Below are 21,286 nucleotides of genomic sequence, written 5' to 3'. Positions count from 1 at the left end.
TCATATGCACTATAATAGTTACTTAACTTACGATTGCGATTTTCCCCCTTTTACACAATTGATAAAATTTGATTTTAAATGAATCGCTGTCGACAGTGCACAATACCTTTTGTAGTTTTTATCGAAGTTGTTAAATTTTCTGGACATCCATAAATATAATGGCACCTACAAATAAATTAACCATATAATGTCAATCAAAATTATGAACTAATTATATGTAACATATTTGAACTTTCATATACATAGCCAGCTCGATTTAAAGCTTGACCGTTGTTTAGAAACTTTAAGTTGTGTAGATTCATAGTCAATATTTTATTTATAAAAGTATTCATACAGGTACATAAAACAGATAACAAGAAACATAACATTTACATTGTATGTGCCAATCTTAAAAGATTAATGAGACTATAGAAAACAATATGTATATGTTACAGTGAATTTGTATAATCAGTGATTATGTAGAATCCCTGAAAATCTGAAATTTTCAGGGATTATGTAGAATCACTGGCTAGTTTAGGGATTATATATAATCACTAAAATTTTCAGGGATTATGTATAATCACTAGAAAAAACGTCAGGGATTCTACAATATAACTGAAATGAAGAAATAGGTTTATTTATAAAGAAAATGAAATTATTTATTCTATAAAATCACATAAAAACATCATTATAAAGTAACATAAATTGTAAAATGTTAAGCACAATATATCAAAATGATAACCCAAATTTTTTAAAATGTTAAGCACACTACATGAAAATGTGAAACACAATATATCAAAATAATATGCTTCACATCTGTTTTTACCACAATATTCACATTTTAGAAAACCTTTTCCTGCACATATCGAATCAGATTTTAACGACACGCTTAGTGAAATAAAGTGTTCAGTAAAACATCTGAAGGTACCCCCCAACAAAAGATGGGAATTTGCAACCTTAAACCGGTTCGAGCAAGAAAGATACAATGTTTTGTAGTCAGGCGAAATCCTTTTTCAGACTTTTTTTTAAACAATTGTCATTATGTTTTTCGGGTTTCCCTTTTGTTTTTACCATTTGGAATTGCTATGAGAATATTACACCAAACGCAAGCTTCTCTAAAATTTGTTTCTATATGTCAATCCTAAGTTCTGCCTGTTTTTCCTACATTTAGATGCCTAAGTTCTCACAGTTTGAATGTCTTGTTCATTTTAACAAACAAAAACCACACAAAACAGATGTTCAATAATCTTCTTCACCATTTGCTTTACATGTATCACAAATAACATGCTTTGTGGATTAAAAAATAGAGCATAAATAAGGCCGTTAGTTATCTCGTTTGAATTGTTTTACATTGTCATTTCGGGGCCTTTTATAGCTGACTATGCGGTATGGGCTTTGCTCATTGTTGAAGGCCGTACGGTGACCTATAGATGTTAATTTCTGTGTCATTTTGGTCTCTTGTTGACAGTTGTCTCATTGGCAATAATACCACATCTTCTTTTTTACCTGAATATTCATTTGACGCTGGCTTTTAATAAACAAACAATACATGTAAAGCTATTGCTATAAAGGGAATGTTGATATTAATTTTGAAGTCTTCAACTTTATCTCGAAACCCTGTGTTGGTTATATCTTTTAGATCATCCTCTGTGTTTAAAAGCAAAATTATTTCATCTGGCAAGGAATTAATGAAAGAAAAAAATATAATTTGTCTATATTATTTTTTTTTTATCAAACAAAGGATCATTAAATTATTCATAATCCCTGAAATCATATTAGGGAATTTGTAGAATGATTATTAAAATGTTCAGTGATTATGTAAAATCACTGGTCATTTTCAGGGATTATATATAATTACTAATGATTTTAGTGATTCTACATATTCCCTGAAAAATCAGGGATTCTACATAATCCCTGATTATACAAATTCACTGTAACATATATACAGTTTGATAATGTACGCAACATATAATACATGTATATGATGTATTATATATAATGTATCATATTAAATATTTGTGGAAGAATGCAATTAAAATACAGCATTATTAATTATTTTCTAAATAAAAATGAAAAAGGTTTTGAGTATTGATGAAAGAGCTTCTAATGATCCATATAAATATCTATTGTATTATCTTGCAACCAGATAACTATTGGTACATCAATATATTTTTTATTTATATGTACTTTTAAAATCAAAATTTCCTGTAAGTACTTAACATTTTATCGTGTTGTGTCAACGTTTATTATGGTGCCTTCTTCGCGTTCCGCGCTTTAACTGTGTTGATTCTTTTGTAAAATCAGAGACAGCTATTTGGACAAACAACCTTAAAGTTCAGGGTGAATAAACAGTACATTGTCGGAAATATGAAATGCATTTTTTCTGCTTTTTGTCCGGTTTCTGAATCATATACAAATGAATTTTAAATTTGCCGGCAATTTACATTTAGTTTGTTTTTTGGATTTTTTAATATGGAAAATTCTCTCATTAACGAATACCATTCATATCATTTCAAATATAATCAAAAAGGTCGGTCATTTTAAATATATTCTAAAAGGAAGGTAGGTTAAGATAAAAAGGTAAATTAAGATCTGTAGCAAAACACCATAGTTACTAACTTACTAAAACATGTAGTTGTATCAAGTCATGGTATCAAAAGCATATTAATGCAACAGATAATAATGTACCTATCCTGTTCTCTTGCACATAATGGCAGCTGTAAAACGGCTAGATCAAAATTCTCAAATCTTTAACTTAACCAGTAAATTCAATAAGAAAAAGTGTCACGATGACATACTGATTGATTTTGCGTTCCGTTTTGGGAGATACGTTTTTGATCCTTATAAATTATTGATTTCTAATGTGTTCTGAACAATATCGTAATGTATTCTCATCAATTTTGTATTTTTAGCTCACCTGGCCCAAAGGTACGTTTTTGTTTACCCCTATGTTCTATTTTTATAGATTCTCATCAATTTTGTATTTTTAGCTCACCTGGCCCAAAGGGCCAAGTGAGCTTTTCTCATCACTTGGTGTCCGGCGTCCGGCGTCCGGCGTCCGTCGTCGTTAACTTTTACAAAATCTTCTCCTCTGAAACTACTGTGCCAAATTTAACCAAACTTGGCCACAATCATCATTGGGGTATCTTGTTTAAAAAATGTGTTCGTTGACCAAGCCAACCAACCAAGTTGGCCACCATGGCTAACAATAGAACATTGCGGTAAAATGTAGATTTTGGCTTATATCTCTAAAACAAAAGCATTTAGAGCAAATCTGACATGGTGTAAAATTGTTCATAAGGTCAAGATCTATCTACTCTGAAATTTACAGATGAATCGGACAACTCGTTGTTGGGTAGCTGCCCCCTGAATTGGTAATTTTAAGGAAATTTTGCCGTTTTTGGTTATTATCTTGAATATTATTATAGATAGACATAAACTGTAAACTGCAATTATGTTCAACAAAGTAAGATCTACAAATATGTCAACATGACCAAAATGGTCAGTTGACCCCTTAAGGAGTAATTTCCCTTTATAGCCATTGTTTACCAATTTTTCGTAAATTTTTGTAATCTTTTACAAAAATCTTCTCCTCTGAAACTACTGGGCAAAATTTAACCAAACTTAGCCACAATCATTATTAGGGTATCTAGTTTAAAAAATGTGTGCGTTGACCCAGCCAACCAACCAAGATAGTCGCCATGGCTAAAAATAGAACATAGGCCGGGGAAAAATGTAGATTTTGGCTTTTAACTCTGAAACCAAAGCATTTAGAGCAAATCTGTCAGGATTAAATTGTTTATCAAGACAATATCTATCTGCCGTAAAATTTTCAGATGAATTGGACAACTGGTTGTTGGGTTGCTGCCCCCAATTTGTAATTTTTAAAGAAATATTTCCGTTTTTGGTTATTTTCTTGAATACTAGTATAGACAGAGAAAATTGTAAGTAGCAATAATGTTCAGCAAAGTAAGATCTACAAACACATCACTATCACCAAAGCACAATTTCGTCATGAATCCATCTGTATCCTTCGTTTATGATATGCACATAGACCAAGGTGAGCGACACAGGCTCTTTAGAGCCTCTAGTTATTTTAATGAATTTGAAAATTGCCAAGTTTATTTGCAGTTTGTTCTTCAGAAAAGATTTTAGACATAAGTAACTACATAAGAATATTTTCAGGATATGTGTCATTGCGACAAACGGTTTCCTCACATTGATGTGTGTTCTCATTGTTGAGGAACTCAAGTTACGATAAACTGACTCAACACCCAACCTGTTTAACATAATTTTTATCAACAATATCTGAAGACATATGACATGTTTTCTCTGAGAAAAAAGAGATAACATTCTAACAGAGCATTCACATTCAAATATTTGAAGATATGCAAATCATGTAAGAATTGTCCAATAGTACAACTCTAAAAACAACAGAATAATTCGAATATAAGACTTTTTTTAATAGATCTTGTCTTGCTGATAATGTATGCATTTTTATGATTCTATTCAGCAATTGCATATTATTTTTTTTTAGATATTTGGCAAAAGTGCAAACACATGGGCAAACATCGTCATTAATGACAATGACACTAATGATTTGATTCAGTCTTATATTAACAACTTTGACCGTTTGACTTGTTTGTTAATCTTGTGTTTCTGATCATTTCTTTAGAAGGTTTCTCTCTATCTGTTACAGTTTTCAACATGCAAAAATAAAAAAGCTGTAAAATTTGGCATTTAAGGTCTATAACTCGTAAAAGAAGTCGTCTAATAGTTTTGATTTTAATAGACATAAGGTAGAGCACGTCAACATTCTGAACTATTTCGCCCCTGTCCGAGTTCATCTATGTATAGCGGTTTTCAAAATCAGTAATGTACAAAACTTGCATTTTACCCATATGTTTTATTTTAAGCCATGTTGGTCATCTTAGCTTGTTGGTAGAAAGGAACATCGGAAACATATTTAAAATGTAAAAATATTCGAATTAGCTCTCGCCGCGATATAGCCTGTTTGTGCTTATGCGGCGTAAAGCAAACAACAATCAATCAATCGGAAACATATTTAAACCAAAACACCCCAAAAAAAGTTTACGAACGACGAAGTCATGTGATAAGAAAGCTAAATTGTCCCTTTGGACAAAGTAAGCATTAAAGAAATGAAAATCAAACGAAACTGATTTCCTAAACTGGTCAGTCGTACATTAGGTTTAACTAATAAATTACAATTGCAAATTTATTTAACTCAACTTTGTAAGTGTTGTTTGTATTACCTGAGTACTGATAAAGATTGTATTCTAAAATTGATGCATACGTAATTATTCTTTCAGCTGTCTGCATGATGTTCAAGATTGCAAATAGTTGAAGCATGTTAAATGGTAATAGTGTTATTAATTCACCTTTTCAACGAGCAATTACATACACTTAAACACTGTCGTCCATAAAAAACACCAGTGCAATTTAGTATGCAGTTTTTTGCGTATGAACCAGCTGGGCATTCTGCAAAAAAAAATAAAGCAACAAAAAACTTAATTGAAACGTATTGTTGACATAAATGCACCAGCAATTTCGGAATTTAGAAAACATGAATGAAGTTATAGTACAACATACGGAAGCGTATAAGCGCCACACAACTTTTTTCCATATTTCTGCCTATGTTTGCGTTACATATGCGTTATAACGCAAACATTTGCGAAATAATGCAATATAACGCAAACCTTTGCAAAATAACGCAAAATTTGCGTTATAACTCAAATATTTTGATTTCAATTATAATTCATTAAATTTTGTATATATGTCATTCATTTCAATTTAAATATACCTCTAATATACCGTACTATATCTATTTTCTTGTTAAATTATATACTTTTCTGAGGCACAAATCAGTCTTAATTTATGTAATATGAGGCAGGCATTACCTGTATATGGGGACGAAGTCTGTATGAATTATTTTTTTGTAACTTAAATATTTGTTATAAAAAAGAAACGGAAATACCGTAACGTTTCCGATTTTGGTTCTGTTGTTAGGGATTTTAGTTGTGACGTTATTTAAGTTATGACGTCATATGCAATGTAAACAAAGAAACGCTATCATCAGGTAACGTTTTTTTCATATCAAGGAATTATTAAAAATGAAATTGATATCGCGTTCTTTCCTTGGTTAGTATAATATACTAGACTGATAAATATATGTTTTACTCCAAGTTTCATGCAAACGAGACCGGAAAAAGGAAGTACATTGTAGATTTCTGCGCAGATGCGGGAATTCAAAACATGACATAAAACATATTGAACGATTTTAAGTTCATTAGTACAATGAAAATTTCGGGAAAATTTCCCGTATTTTTTTTTTATTGAATTTTCTACTGTTATTGGGGACTCCGTCCCCATATTAAAAATGAAATTGTATTGAGTTCCAATCTTATATTTTACTAGACTGATACATATAATTTTCTTTTCAAAGTCTCATGCAAACAAGACAGATTTCTGCGCAAATGCGGGGAAAACCGGAACAGGAACTAGATCTGAAAAAAAAAGTTAACGATTTTGAGTTCATTAGTAGAATGAAAAATTCGGGAAATTTTCCAGATTTTTTTTATTTTTTTTTTATTGATTTTTCTACCGTAATTGGGGACTTCGTCCCCATATAATTGCTCGTCAAGTATTCAATTATTCCTATCCATATTTATCATAATGATTTGGCCTTGTATGTATGTTTCTATTTTTATCTACTAGTAAATCACAACCGAAATGAATGACAGACGGACATTTATACAAAAACGGTGTTGGTGATAATACGGGTTTTGCTTTCCAGTTCGCCTTTATTGCATTTGTTAGAAATTTCGGAATTGATAACTATATAAATGTATATATCAAAATGTGCGTAATTAAAAGTAGAAATGGAATATACCTTTAAATCAATACTTTTATTCATTTTGTTACTCGAATGGTCCCTTATAACACTGATTTTGAGCGTGTAGACAAGTAACACAGCGACATATGATCAGCGTTGCTCTGAAGTTATTCTTGTCATTTTTTAAACTTATTAAAAAAAAGTTGTACTCCTAGCAAGAGTAGTCTTTGGTGTTCATGGTATATGTTTTATTTATGACGTCATCGTTAACTGGACGCGTCTGACCAGGACGAAAAGTTCACTTTGTTTTGTGGTCAAGCCGAAAATAGAAAAAAAATATGGATAGGGGTGAAGTTAAGAGTGGTTTAAAAGGTAATTCAAATAGATTATTCCGAAAATGATATATCTTTTTATTCCGTATATAATAAGGGGAAAAATTAAAAAGTTTTGTTACAACATTTCAAAAGATCGTGGCAGAATTAATGATTTTTTGAAATTTGTATTTCTGTCACAAAACCCAAATCTCGCATATTTTTTGGAGCTCTTTAAAATTCGAACGAATGCTGCAGATCCAAACCACATTTTACATGTCCACACTTCCTTTATCCAAATTATACAATAAATATACAACTTTCTATGTCTTCAATTAGAAAGCATTGTTTAAATTTTGTCCTAAATTGTTCATTTTATTAAATCCGTTGAAATGTCACACTCACCGTTTTCTGACGTTTTGGCGTATTTGTTAAGTGTCTTATGAAATGTAATAGGCAGTTGCAGTCTTTTCTACGATATGAAATTTTATTCAAACGTGAAAACTTTTTATTTAAGTGTATGAAAAAAAATTATGTCGAAGTTTTAAGAGAAAATATTGAGAAAAAAAATAAACGCGATCTTTTCGTTTTTGTCTAGTCAAATATCACAAAACACCGTTTTTTACATTTTTGTTACAAGTATGATAAGTCAATATTATACAGTTTTGGAGGGGGAAATTTTGATCTTATAATAGCACAAAAAATACTATATAAAATTAAAATCTACTGTTCAGGGATTTTTTTTACCCCATTTTCGATCACATGTCGGAAGTATTAACGACACAGTCAGCGACTACTTTTGTCTAGTCATAATGTCACACCATGCTTTTTTACTTGTTTTGACGTTACGTTTTGTAAAACTTGACATGTAGTGCCTAACGTCGCAAATTACGGAAGCCTTTACGTGCCATGCTAACTAACTTTTTCCAATTTGATATAACAGATTATGAATTTGAAATAACAGATTATGAATTTGGTATAACAAATTATGAATTTGTTATAACAAATTATGAATTTGTTATAACAAATTATCAATTTGAATTTGATATAACAAATTATCAATTTGATATTGATATAACAAATTATCAATTTGATATAACAGATTATCAATTTGGTATAACAAATTATCAATTTAATATAACAGATTATTAATTTGATATAACAAATTATCAATTAGAAATAACAAATTGTCAATTTAATATAACTAATTATGAATTTCTCTACCAATAGTGTGATTTAATTATAATAATGAGATTGATTGAAACATTGCGTAACCCAAATTGGCGCATTTTTTGTGTATTTATTCATTGTTTATCTGACATCCAGCGACAAATATGTCATTGAATGCTTATTCAAAACTTTTTTAACAGGTTTAATGTTTCTGAAACCCTCTCCCTCCCCTTTTATCTATTATTTGAGGCAGTTTCACTTTGGGGGATTAGTTTGAACGTTCTCTATTCAGTACATGTGACCTGATGTCTTAGAACGAACGATTATAATAGAAAAAGGATCAATTTATATTGCACATTTTCAAATCAGAAAGAATGAATAGTGTGTTTCTAGGGACATAGGAAAATGCAAAGATAAAAAATGCTTCCCCTTCCTCAAAATCCTACCATGCTTCTTTATCAATTTCGATGGGCACATAAAAGGATTAAGGAAACATCATTAAGTTCATCCCTGCATCTTTCTTTATATAGATATGGGAAGATGTGGTGTGAGTGCCAATGAGACAACTCTCCATACAAATAACAATTTAAAAAGTAAACCATTATAGGTTAAAGTACGGCCTTCAACACGGAGCCTTAGCTCACACCGAACAACAAGCTATAAAGGGCCCCAAAATTACTAGTGTAAAACCATTCAAACGGGAAAACCAACGGTCTTATCTATATAAACAAAACGAGAAACGAGAAACACGTATATATTACATAAACAAACGACAACTACTGTACATCAGATTCCTTATATTTGTTTCAGTATTTACTTTGTTTGCACACTTTATTAAAAACAAAGACCCATGCGCGAGATCTAGAAAATAAAATCCATGCACAATCAATGCAAAAGGGATCTAATATATCAAATTTATAATTTTTTATTCCAAATTATCATAATTTGCTATATCAAATTGATAATCTGTTATATAACAATTTATTTGTTATATGAAACTGAAAAAAGTAAATTTGCATGGCCCTCAAAGACTTCTGTAGCAAATATCTTATCATGCAAAACCCTAACTTTTTTATATTTTTTTTTATACAATATCTTAACAAATTTTTATCGAATCTAATTAAAATTAATATCTGTATCTGTTTCGGCGGAGGAAGTTTTAGCGCATTGGTAGGAAATTTTAGAGAAAAAAATCTAACGTTTTAGCGCCAAAGTAAAGCCCATTTTAGCCCAAGATTTTTAACCCATTTGAGCGAAAATGGAAATTATCAATGCCCATTTTAGAGCAATGCTTTAATCCATTTTATGATTAATGATTAATGATCAATATTTTTTTAAATAGAAGCAAGACAGCACAATTTAAAAAATATCATGTCCATTAAAATATAACACTAAAATTTTAAAATCAAATTTAAAAGTCCGTTTTAGTCTGGAATTTATATTCCAGAGAACGTACGTAATGGGCTCTTGGTAAACCCCTTGTACAATAATGTTCATAAAGTTACAATAGGAACTGATTTTTCTCTTCATCTTGTCTAGATTGTGGTGCACATTCGTCTATACATTGTATTTTTATATATGTTGTTGTTTGCAATTTGATGATAGTATAAAGAAAAACGTAAATAGCTGAGTGACAACTACAGAATTACTTTTATTTCCATGAGGAACCAAAGTGAACATATATATATATATATACATACAACTTTAATATTAAGCCAGCATAAATTAATGCTCGTGGTTTTAGTATTATTCAACTAGGAAAGTTTTCGCTAAAATGGGCTATCGAAAATACAGCTGAACGGATTAATCCTGCGCTAAAATGGGCTATAATTTCTGCGCTAAAATGTCCTCTAGTAGTTTTTCGCTAAAATTATCTGCGCCCATCTGTTTTCTTGTTTATAGTTTAGATTAAATTTCCTTTTGTTTATGAAATTGGCAAATTTGATTAAATTATTTTTATTGTGGTTAATTTTGAATTTGCTTTCAACTCTTGATTCTTTTTAACATTTAATACAGGCGATGAAACAAACGATTCAACTAATAAATTTTTTATTCGGAAATTATCAAAAGCGGATAAAAAAAATAAGCCCTTGACATCATTTGCGAGTATGATGGTCTTGTGAAACAATGATAGTCCGTCGGAAAGGGGCGATAAATGACTGACCCGTGTTAAGAGAGAGCAATATCTCTTGTACGTAAATGTCACCCTTTTAGATTTCGAAAAGAGCAGACAAAGGCTACAAGGAAGCACTCGCACCCTCAAAGTGGAAACGGATTAATATAAGTTGTAATAACTTGTTTCCCAATCCATTATAAATAAATATGTTTAAACTAAAAGAAAACGCAGCAGAAAAGACAGTGGTTTTAACTTTTTTTTTTAAATATCCTGGTTCAATCAAAACTTCGGAAAGAGAAAATATCTTTGCTCCAAGGGAATACTAATTTAAATGAATATTATTTTTCTGTTTTACTTTAACTGTCCTTAAAAAGATATGTGCCGCTTTTGCATTTCGGTTCTATACGTAGCAAGTCAGGCAAACCGCTCATATAAATTATGCTGTATGATTGAGCTGCACGAAATGAAAAAAGTAAGACGTTATTTATACGTCGTACAATGCACGAAAAATAACGTCAAACTAACGTTACCAAAACTGACACCAACACCGTACGCGACGTCTCCAATGAATAATTGAAATCAAGATATTTGCGTTATAACGCAAAGGTTTGCATTATATTGCAAAGGTTTGCATTATATTGCAAAGGTTTGCGTTATATATATCGCAGACCCTTGCGTTACAACGCAAAGGTTTGCGTTTTACCGCACAGATAGGAAGAAAAATAAAAAAAATTGTGGCGGTAATACGCTTCCGTAATTAACTGCTGTTTCCATTCAATCTTAAATAAGAAATAAGATAAAACAAAAGTTTGCGTTACTTCGCAAATGTTTGCGTTATTTCGCAACCGCACTGAAGTACGTCCATTATTCATTTTTCATTATTCAAAATTCAATAATGAATAATGAAATAGTTCACTATTCACTATTCAATGTTAAGTGATGAATAATGAATAATGAAATAGTTTATGTTTCATTATTCAATTGTAAGTTGAAGCTGTGAATTATAGTGAAATAAAAATAAAAATTGCCTGTGACACTATAGCTATATCTCGTATTTCTAAATTTGTCATTTTGGTGTTATCTAACAAATATTTAAATTAATGTCAGAAAAAAATTAATAATAACACTCTTAAAATTTTTAATTTGATTTATTTATCTATAGTTTCAGAAGATAAACTAGTGGGTTTTCCTAACTATTTTTAACAGAAATTCCTTGGTTCAATGTATGGACGACCTGAATACCAAAACATATATACATGTATATGTCGTGTACATTTTATTATTTTGTACAGGTTATTACTTGTACAATATGAGTAATTACTTGTATGATGCCATCATACAAGTTATTACCTGTACAAATATAATTGTACCAGTAATTACTTGTACAATTTTTGTTGAGAAAAAGATAATAACTTGTACAACACAATATATTTGAGTTGTATGTGCTTCTACTTTTGCTTTAAACAAAATGTTTCATTGTTGGTATTATTTTTCTTTTACTGTTTTCTCGTATTTATTTATTTGTTTGTTTATGATCATGAGATAGTATCCAGAAGTAAATCTTGTAATAATTAAATTCCTGTTTGTCAGTATTTTACTTGTAAATGGACTTAGTTTTTCTGCCGGGACACATTACATTGCTCTATGGTTAAAGTTTTAAAAAAATTAATTACTTTCTTAAACTGTCGTGGATTTCTACCAAACATGTACAGAAGCTTGTTTATGATATTACGATAGTATCCATAAGTGAATTTGTTACATTTTTCCGTATTTTACTTATAAATGGACTTACATTCATTCTCTGGTTAAATTTTTTTAAATTCTAATAACTTTCTTAAACTATCCTAGATTTTTACCACATTTGGACTGAAGCTTCTTGCAATCAAAAGATAGTATCGAGAGGAATATTTTTATTGATTTTTTTACTAGTTTTTGTTGAGCCTGCGATGGACATAAAAAGTGGGCGAGGCACTGGGTTCCGTAGAACTCTTAATTGTTTTTCTTATCATAGAGAGTATGCATTTTCGAAATCTATATTAAGAAGTTTGTTTTTCTTTTCTTTTTTTCAAACGTGTATTCAGTACTCAGTGGGTATTTATTTTTGTTGTTGTATGTGATATACAGGTATCCATGTCCACTCTGTGTAGTATTTCTGTTTGTATCCATCGGATGAGTTAAGCCTCTTTTAACTGATTTTCATAGTTCGTTCCCTATGTTGTAATGTTACACCACTGTTCAAGGTTAGGGGAGGGTTGGGATCCTGCTAACATGTTTAACCCGGGCCAAATTATGTATGTGCCTGTACCAAGCTTGTCATTCAATGGTTGTCGCTTGTTGATGTGTTACATATTTTTTTCATTCATTTTGTACACGAATAAGGCAGTTAGTTTTCTCGTTTGAATTGTTTTACATTTGCCATTTCAGGACCTTTTTAAGCTGACTTTGCGGAATGGGCTTTGTTCATTGTTAAAGACCGTGTTGTGACCAATAGTTCTTTCTATCACGGTCATTTGGGTTCTTGAGGAGAGTTGTCTCATTGGCAATTGGATCACATCTTCTTTTTTATATTAGTATTATTATTCAGACACACGACAAACGCAGAGTAACAACTTAACCTATTGAGATATTGAGCAAATTTAGCTTAACAGCTTGTTGCCACTTGAATACTGACTACTAGTGCAAAGTGACAAAGTCTTTAAAAGCAAAAATAGAATAAAACCCTTCCACAATTAATTTCGAAAATAAATCATGAAAAAAAGTTGCAAATGTAATATCATATATTGGAATTATAGATTTAACCTAATATATCAAAGTAGAAGCAAATACAACTCAAAGATATTGTGTTGTACAAGTTATTATCTTTTTCTCATCAAAAATGGTACAAGTAATTACTGGTACAATTATATTTGTACAGGTAATTACTTGTATGATGGCATCATACAAGTAATTACTCATACAAAGTTTTTGTACAAGTAATAAACTGTACAAAATAATAAAATGTACACGACATATATAAAAAGTAAAAATACTCTACGTTGTCTTTTTTTTATTTTCACTGGACTTTTGCTATTCTTAATCCTTTGATAATAGATATAATATGTCTACTGTGCAGCAATGACCATTAGAGGGGTTACAGAGGACCTAAATGCAAAATTCGCGTGAAAATTGAGAAATAGCCAATTTTTAATAAGGAAATGGATATTTTGAATAATGGAATGGACTGCCGTGAACCTTCAGCACCTAATTACAGATATACCTTATACCTCATTCGAAATAATGAAAAATGAATAATAATGGACGTACTTCAGCGCGGTTATTTTGCAAATGTTTGCGTTATAACAATATAGGAAGAAATATTTAAAAAAAAGTTGTGTGGCGCTAATACGCTTCCATAACAACAGATTTATGTTCTTTTAAATTAAATCTAGTAATTACTTTACTAGTAATCGCTTACATGTGATATAATCAGCATATATCTTATTGTTGTGCATTCGAACACTGTTCGCCTGATTGTGGCAGTTAAACCGGTACTGTGTAGTTTACTGCGCATAAGGTAGCAATACAAAGTTAGCAAACGAAGCTGAAATTTGGTCTCAAGTTCAGGAACATGCGCATGCATTTTGAAACGGATATAGCCAATGCTACAATAATATCCAAACAAGTATTCATATTTAGAATCCTATTTCTTAGCAGATTTTAAATCTGTAAAAGAACACTCAAAACAATTTAGTCAAAATTGCACAAGTTTAGCATCAATGGACACATTTGGTGCTTGTTTTCTATTTTTTTTCATGAAAAAATTGCTGTAGGACACCTCCACACAGGCTTAAAATTATCCATTTTATATCGTTTCAATGAATTCTGAGTTTCAACACTGAAACATAGTCCTCATAGTTGTTTCTGCTACTTTTTCTGAAAAATACCTTTCAAAAGATCGAGACAAATTTACACCATTGAAAAACAGTCAACAAATGCTGATATAGGTTTAGAGTCATTAGTGGACTGGATATGAATTTAGAACAGAAATTTACACTTCTACTGAGCAAACCAGGGTTCAATCTCTTCTCTGGAATCATACCTTTCAATTAAAACCACTCTCACAGCATCAATTTTCATTTTCTTCATTTTCTAGTACTTATAACTTCGTCTTTCTGTTTTATTTTAAAAACAAATATACGGGGGGCTTTCTGCTACTTATTCCGCAAATTACTTTTCAAAAGATCGAGACAAACTTACACCATTGAACAGTCAACAAATGCTGATATAGTTTTAGAGATAAGAGATATAACTGTATTGTATTTGAAGCTTTGCGGACGTCCATCGGTAGTTTTACTGTCGCAAATTTAGTTTACCTGGCGACGCGTAGCGGAGACAGGTAAACGGGTATTTGCGACAGTAAAACTACCGATGGACGTCCGCAAAGCTTCAAATACAATACAGTTATCTCTATTCTAATGCAAAACAAGTTTATAATCAAATTTTAATCATTATTTCAGTGTAAAATCTTCATTATAGAAATTTCCGCGAAAAGAAGTTATCTTCTTTGGTCCCTACACTAGGTGACGTCATAGGTATGCTTCCGGCGTCGAACATAAACACCAGGCGTTTTCGGGCTTCTGTGCCGCTTCAAAATGTAATAAAATTTGATAAAAAGAAGATTTTTATGTGCAACACGTGAGTATTTTGGCTTATTATTGTAGAAATTACATGTCAATACATTCAGCAATTCAAAATGTCGGCTTCCTTAGTTACAGACAAGAAGATAGAGAATTTTACGCTTACTGTCATCCAATCAGAACCATTGATACAAAATAATTGCATTAGAATCATTAGTGGACTGGATATGAATTTAGAACAGCAATTTACACTTCTACTCAGCAAACCAGGATCAATCTCTTCTCTGGAATCATTGCTTTGAATTAAAACCACTCTCACAGCATCAATTTTCATTTTCTTCGTTTTCTAGTACTTATAACTTGTCTTTCTGTTGTATTAAAAAAAAACATCGTGGCCAAAATGCGAAACTAACACTTCTAACTGTGTATTGCTACCTAAACAATGGGAAAGAAAAATCCATTTTGTTTTCCATAATAGTAGTATGTGGGACACTATGAGCCCCATAAAGGTGGACGTCGGACGCGAACGCTATATTTGGACATACGCGCGTACACCGACGCTATATTTGGGCCTACGCGCGGACGCCGACGCTATAGTTGGGCTTATACCCTTAATACCATACATGTACCTAAATGTTGGACCAGGCTACCCTCCAAGGTGGACACTATTAATGACGTCACACCCTTGAAAGTGGACGCGAATTATTCTTAGCTAAACGATTATCGATTCTTTAAGCCAAACCCCTGACACATAAATCTGTGATAATTTTGAAAAGGAATAATTTTACCGCAGGAATAGATTACCTTAGTTGAATTTGGCATAACTTTTAGGAATTTTGGTCCTCAATGATCTTCAACTTCGTATCAAATTAATATAGACCCATTTTGTTACACCTTGTGATCAATTTATTTGGCAATCGTCAATGGCAGTCAGCAGGGTTTAAGAACATCAGATGTTCGACCTGTTAGTCAAATGCGTTTTTATAAATTATGTTTTCCCACTCTTTTGGTCTTTTGGAAAATGTTGTTTGTGCTGTATTTAGACCCTTCTACAGCGAAATTTGTTACATGCACACGTATAAAAATTGCGGGTTTTATCCAAGGCAATCCTAGGTTTGAACATTGTTTTCAATTTAGACTTGTTTATATATAGATAGACCACCTAACAGTCATGTTCACTGAGTAACTAAGTTTGAAACCATGTTGTTAAAAGTTAACACTGAAGGAAACTGTTATAAGGCAGATTTTAATATTGATTTAATGTAAAGAAAAACACATCCTAGCCCTGGTCACAATGAACCCACGACACATCTATGCAGCGCCACGACAGTTGCACGACATCTTAAGCATCGTGGCGCTGTCATGTGGCGTGGGACGAAAATTGGACATGCACCTTTTTTGCTCTACGATTTTTTTGTCGTGTCACTGTCTTGTGGCTGTCGTGAGAGTGTCTTACCACAGTCGTCCGACTGTTGTGCGATAAACACATTGTCGTGGGTACCCACATAAACCATTTTAATAAAACAATCGTCGCACGACTGTCGTACGACAATCTCACGACTGTTGCAAGATACTCGTGACACAGTCACACGATTTTCTAACGAATACCAAATTTGTACGATGCTCGCACAACATTGATTGTGTGTCGTAAGACAGTTGTACGTTTGTCGTGCACATATTTATGTGTTATTTAAAAGAATACAATTCGGCGGGAATGAATGTTTGGAAAATGCCGTTTAAAGAGGATGGCTATTCCACCAACACGATTATGCTTTGACCTGCTAAATAGGCACCTTGCCGGACTCCAACAAGAGCAAAATATGGTCCTGTTAGCATTGATTCGAACCCGTGAACAATATAGGATTGCCCCACGTTGGTGGGTTAGGTAATGGATCAAACGGCGCCTGATGTGTGGGCAGTATAGTACACTGATGCAAGAGTTGGGGCGGGAATCTGCCGGTGATTTCGTTGGATTAGTGTGGATAGAGCCTGGTATGTTTTAAGAGCTTTTGCTGAGAGTCGCCCTTCGCATCACAGTGACACGATAGTCGTACGATAGTGGCACGACAGTTACACGACAGTCACACGCGCATCCAAATACACCAAAACCTGTAAAATAGCCCCAAACAACTCACAATTGCCGTACGATTGTCGCACAACTGTCGCACGACCAACTTGCGATAAGCATACGAAAGTATAATTACAATTCTTTTTTTCTGTCTTGTACCAGTCGTGGAACCATCGTTGGCATGTCGTAGCTTATGTGACCACTCGAAATATATTTTTGTCATTTTGCTCGACAGTGCCACGACAACTATTTTATAGATCTTCCACGACAAAAAAAACGTACGATCTGTTGTGACCGGGACTAAAAGCTAAGTGGTCACACCTCAAAACTATTTTCAACATGAGTAAGATGGTTTCAGAACTTACAAGAGTAACCAAACATTCATCCACATTGACCATGTTTTTTGTAATTTGCCAAAACTATAATTGATTATATTGCAGTTCCTAAATATTCAATCAGTGATAGCTATATATCCAGTATGTATTTCTCATAAAAGAGGGTTAAAAAAGGAAAGGCTAATTCACGATTATATAACTTATTATAGATCTATAAAATATTTCAACGAGACTTATTGTATTCGCAATCTATCTCAGTGTTCCTCTGACAAAATACGAGAAAGTGATGATACTGATGAAGCGCAACTAAATTTCATAATTTTTTTTACTGAAGAGTTCAATAATCGTGCTCCACTTATTAAAAGGCGAGATAAACATGTTTAGCAAAACGTATGGATAAAGGATGAAATTAAGGAGGGCATGAAACAACGTGATTCTATTCATAAGAAAAAACATACGTATAATTCTCAATTCTGGAGGAACAAGGTAAAGTACCTCATACAACATTCAAAGCAAAAATTATAATAGAACATGAAGGAAACAGTAGTTAATTATGGAAACACTTGCAATGTAAATGGCAGTGAATATTATCATGACCATGCAATTTTAAATGACTATAACCATGAACTGTTTACAGACCGAAAGAGCATTGCTGATACTTTCAATAATTCTTTTACAAATATCACTGAAAATATTAATCTTAATTCAACCTGAAGCAACAGTTGTTCTGGAAAACGTGGTGATTATATTTCATGTCGTATACCAGAAAATGTCTTTTTTTTACTAACCACAAATAAACAATGATAGTGGATATGGTATGAGTGCCAATGAGACAACTCTCCATCCAAGTCACATATGGGTTAATGTCATGTGAAGTATATGTAAACGAAATTGTTATGTTCAAAACAGAATGTGAAAGGCATATAAAGAGAAAGTGATGATCATATTTATGCTCGTTCACACGGACATTTAATTCGAATTGAATTCGAATCGAATGCGAATCGAATTCGCAAATCGCGTTCACACACTCTTCTTTTTTAATTCGAATTGGCTAATTCGAATTATCTAATTCGCATTAGAAATACGATTTTGTGAATACGAATTGAAAGTTAACGTCGTTTGGACAGTAAAGCGAATTTGACGCGCATTGTAATTCGAATTAGAATTGACGTTGGGACGTGAAACGTTCCGAATGCGAATTAAACTAAGTTTGAAAGCTTTAATTAATTGTAAAATAAGCTATGAAATATTACAAAAAAGTATCTGTAAAATGAATTTGTCAAATTTGACACTCATGAAGGGCATGCATATAATTATTTGCCCAAAATAAAGAAATCAAAATTTAGATTAAATATTTTTATAATAAAATTGTGTATGTGTTTAAATAAATGACAGTGCTAGTGGGATGAGTATCGTCAGCAAAATACATGTAGTAAGAACTATTGGGGTCTCACTAATTAGCGACAACAAGCGTCAACAAGCGACAAGAAGCGACAACAAGCGACAAGAAGACTATTAAGCGACAAGAAAACATTTTTTTTTTTATTAGATATAAAGAAATTAGTATTTAATGTTGTTTTTTTTTTTAAATATACGAGCAGATATGTCTAATTAACATGTTTTATTATATAGATAGACGAAGAAAGGAAACATTTGTGAGGAAGAAAGAGATTGTGAAGTTTATATTAGTATATTGGTAGATGAAGAAATTAAACATTTGTGAAGAAGAAATAGATTGAGCTTCTTTTTTTTATTTTTAAATATGAAGAATATGTATAAGATAATGTATGTATCTGTTTTCATCAAAGTCAAAGTATGAATAAACGAATGGAGATATATATGGAGCGGGCATAATGGAATATAATATTTTGATTCATTTGCGCCAGAATATACAATCATTGTAAATAGTGAACACCTGTTGAAAACTCAAGATTGTCATTAATTTCCTTTCATCTTCAATCAATATGCATAAACATGATAAATATCGTTTAATGAGGCAATAAGCAAATAAAAAGATGAAAACATTCACATTTCAATTTTCTTTTCCTCTTGTTTGATTTCAGTTCTTTGTATTTCACAATTTGTGTCAATATTTTCAGGCCAATGATGCACAAATAATTCATTTTGCGAGCTTAATATATATTGCACGAAAAGAGTGTTAAAAAACAAATTACAAGATAAATAATATGTTCTAAAACACAAGGAAAAGTAATCTCATAACACAATAATTAAACGTAATCATGGCTGTTATACATAATAGATGGATAAAATATTATGTAAATAATGTTTCATTTTTTTCTATCAATTTCAACTTTCTTGTCGCTAAAATTATTTTCTTTTGCATATTCTTTTAATATTTATTGCAATAATTAATTTTAATTAAAAAAAATATGTTTTCTTGTCGCTAAATAGTTTCTTGTCGCTTGTTGTCGCTAAAATAATTCTTGTTGTCGCTTCTTGTCGCTTGTTGACGCTTGTTGTCGCTAAAATTCTTGTTGTCGCTAATTAGTGAGACCGAACTATTGTGTTAGCGCCGTGGCGGAAGGAGCATTAAGTGTTACCCTCGTCCGTCCGTCTATAGACATATTTATTTCAGTTAACAGCTTCTATACCTTCATTGAATTCTACTTTTAATAGAAGTAATTTGCATATTTGTTTCGGGATCTCAGTGCAGTTTGGTTACAGACAGTGATATTTCAAGTTACATGTGACCAGCATAACAAAGCCTTTCACTAGATTAAGCTCTCTGTCAAAGCGTACTTTAAAGGTTCTTTGCACTGAGGTCAGTTTATTGATATGCGTATACCTTTTGTGTGAATTTTTAAGATGTAAAAACAGACTATCCATATCTACATGTCCATGAAACTACATGGTACTACTGAAGCAATAAATGTTCTCTCTAATTTTTCACGGAAATAAAAGGATTCAGTTTTCATTTGAACCTAACATTCTTAAAAATTAAGAATGGAATTGTGGAATGTGTAAAAGAGAGAGTAACATGACAAAAGAACTGAAAGCAGTCGAAGGTCACCAATGGGTCTTCAACAAAGCGAGAAAATCCCTCACCCGGAGGCGGGCTTCAGATGGCCCCTAAAAAATGTGTACAAGTTCAAACTCCAAAACATAAAAATGAACTTACGATTAAAAACATACAAGAATAACAAAAACCATAGACTCCTGACCTAGAACAGGCGCACAACTGTGGCGGGGTTAAACATGTGTTATCTGCTTTAAGATCGGGTTGTTGTCTCTTTAACATATTTCCAATTTCTATTCTCAATTTTATTTATAATATACATTTGTATCAACCCTCTCCCTATAATACGTCTAGTCAATGTAGAAGAAACAAACACACAGCAATATCCACAGTAGAACCCAGATTAAAAGAAGTTCGAGTCTAATGTCAGAATAGTTAACGAGGAAACTATGCAAAATGACAATGATTATAAAAAAAGAAGAAGCGGAATACATAATGGCTATTGAAACAAAAAGGACAATGATTATAAAATATAACTTTTCAAATCTCGCAATTTTGACTTTCAAATTAACTTAAAATTTCGACTTTTCAAAATCTTGAAATTTCTACTCTTCAAAAAGTCAAAATTTTGACTTTGTAAATCTCGAAATTTTGACTTTATGAAAAAGTCGAAATTTCTAATTTAAACTAAAAATTTCGACTTTTTGTAAACTCAAAATTTCACCTTTTTAAAATCTCGAATTTTTGACTTTTTCAAACTGAAAATTTCGCCTTTTCCTCAGTATTTATACTTTTGCGATTATCACATACCCAGTCATTTATATCAGCAAGCAGAGAACCATATACATCATAAACTTGATA

The 21,286-nt window shown here is 31.8% G+C and overlaps 1 protein-coding gene across 1 annotated transcript in view; it reads right to left on the bottom strand.

Annotated features, from left to right (window-relative positions):
• LOC139517474 (uncharacterized) overlaps window positions 1-21,286 on the bottom strand; it is a 77,635-nt gene that overhangs the window by 18,474 nt on the left and 37,875 nt on the right. Inside the window, exons 3-4 of the mRNA XM_071308574.1 lie at window positions 5,379-5,478; window positions 107-165 (exon numbers count right to left, since the gene is read on the bottom strand). Of these exons, the coding sequence (XP_071164675.1) occupies window positions 107-165; window positions 5,379-5,478 (159 nt within the window). The remainder of the gene's footprint in view (window positions 1-106; window positions 166-5,378; window positions 5,479-21,286) is intronic.

The sequence above is a fragment of the Mytilus edulis genome, chromosome 3 (assembly GCF_963676685.1).
Source record: "Mytilus edulis chromosome 3, xbMytEdul2.2, whole genome shotgun sequence".
Classification (NCBI taxonomy): Eukaryota; Metazoa; Mollusca; class Bivalvia; order Mytilida; family Mytilidae; genus Mytilus; species Mytilus edulis.
This window is presented reverse-complemented; position numbering and strand designations above follow the sequence as displayed.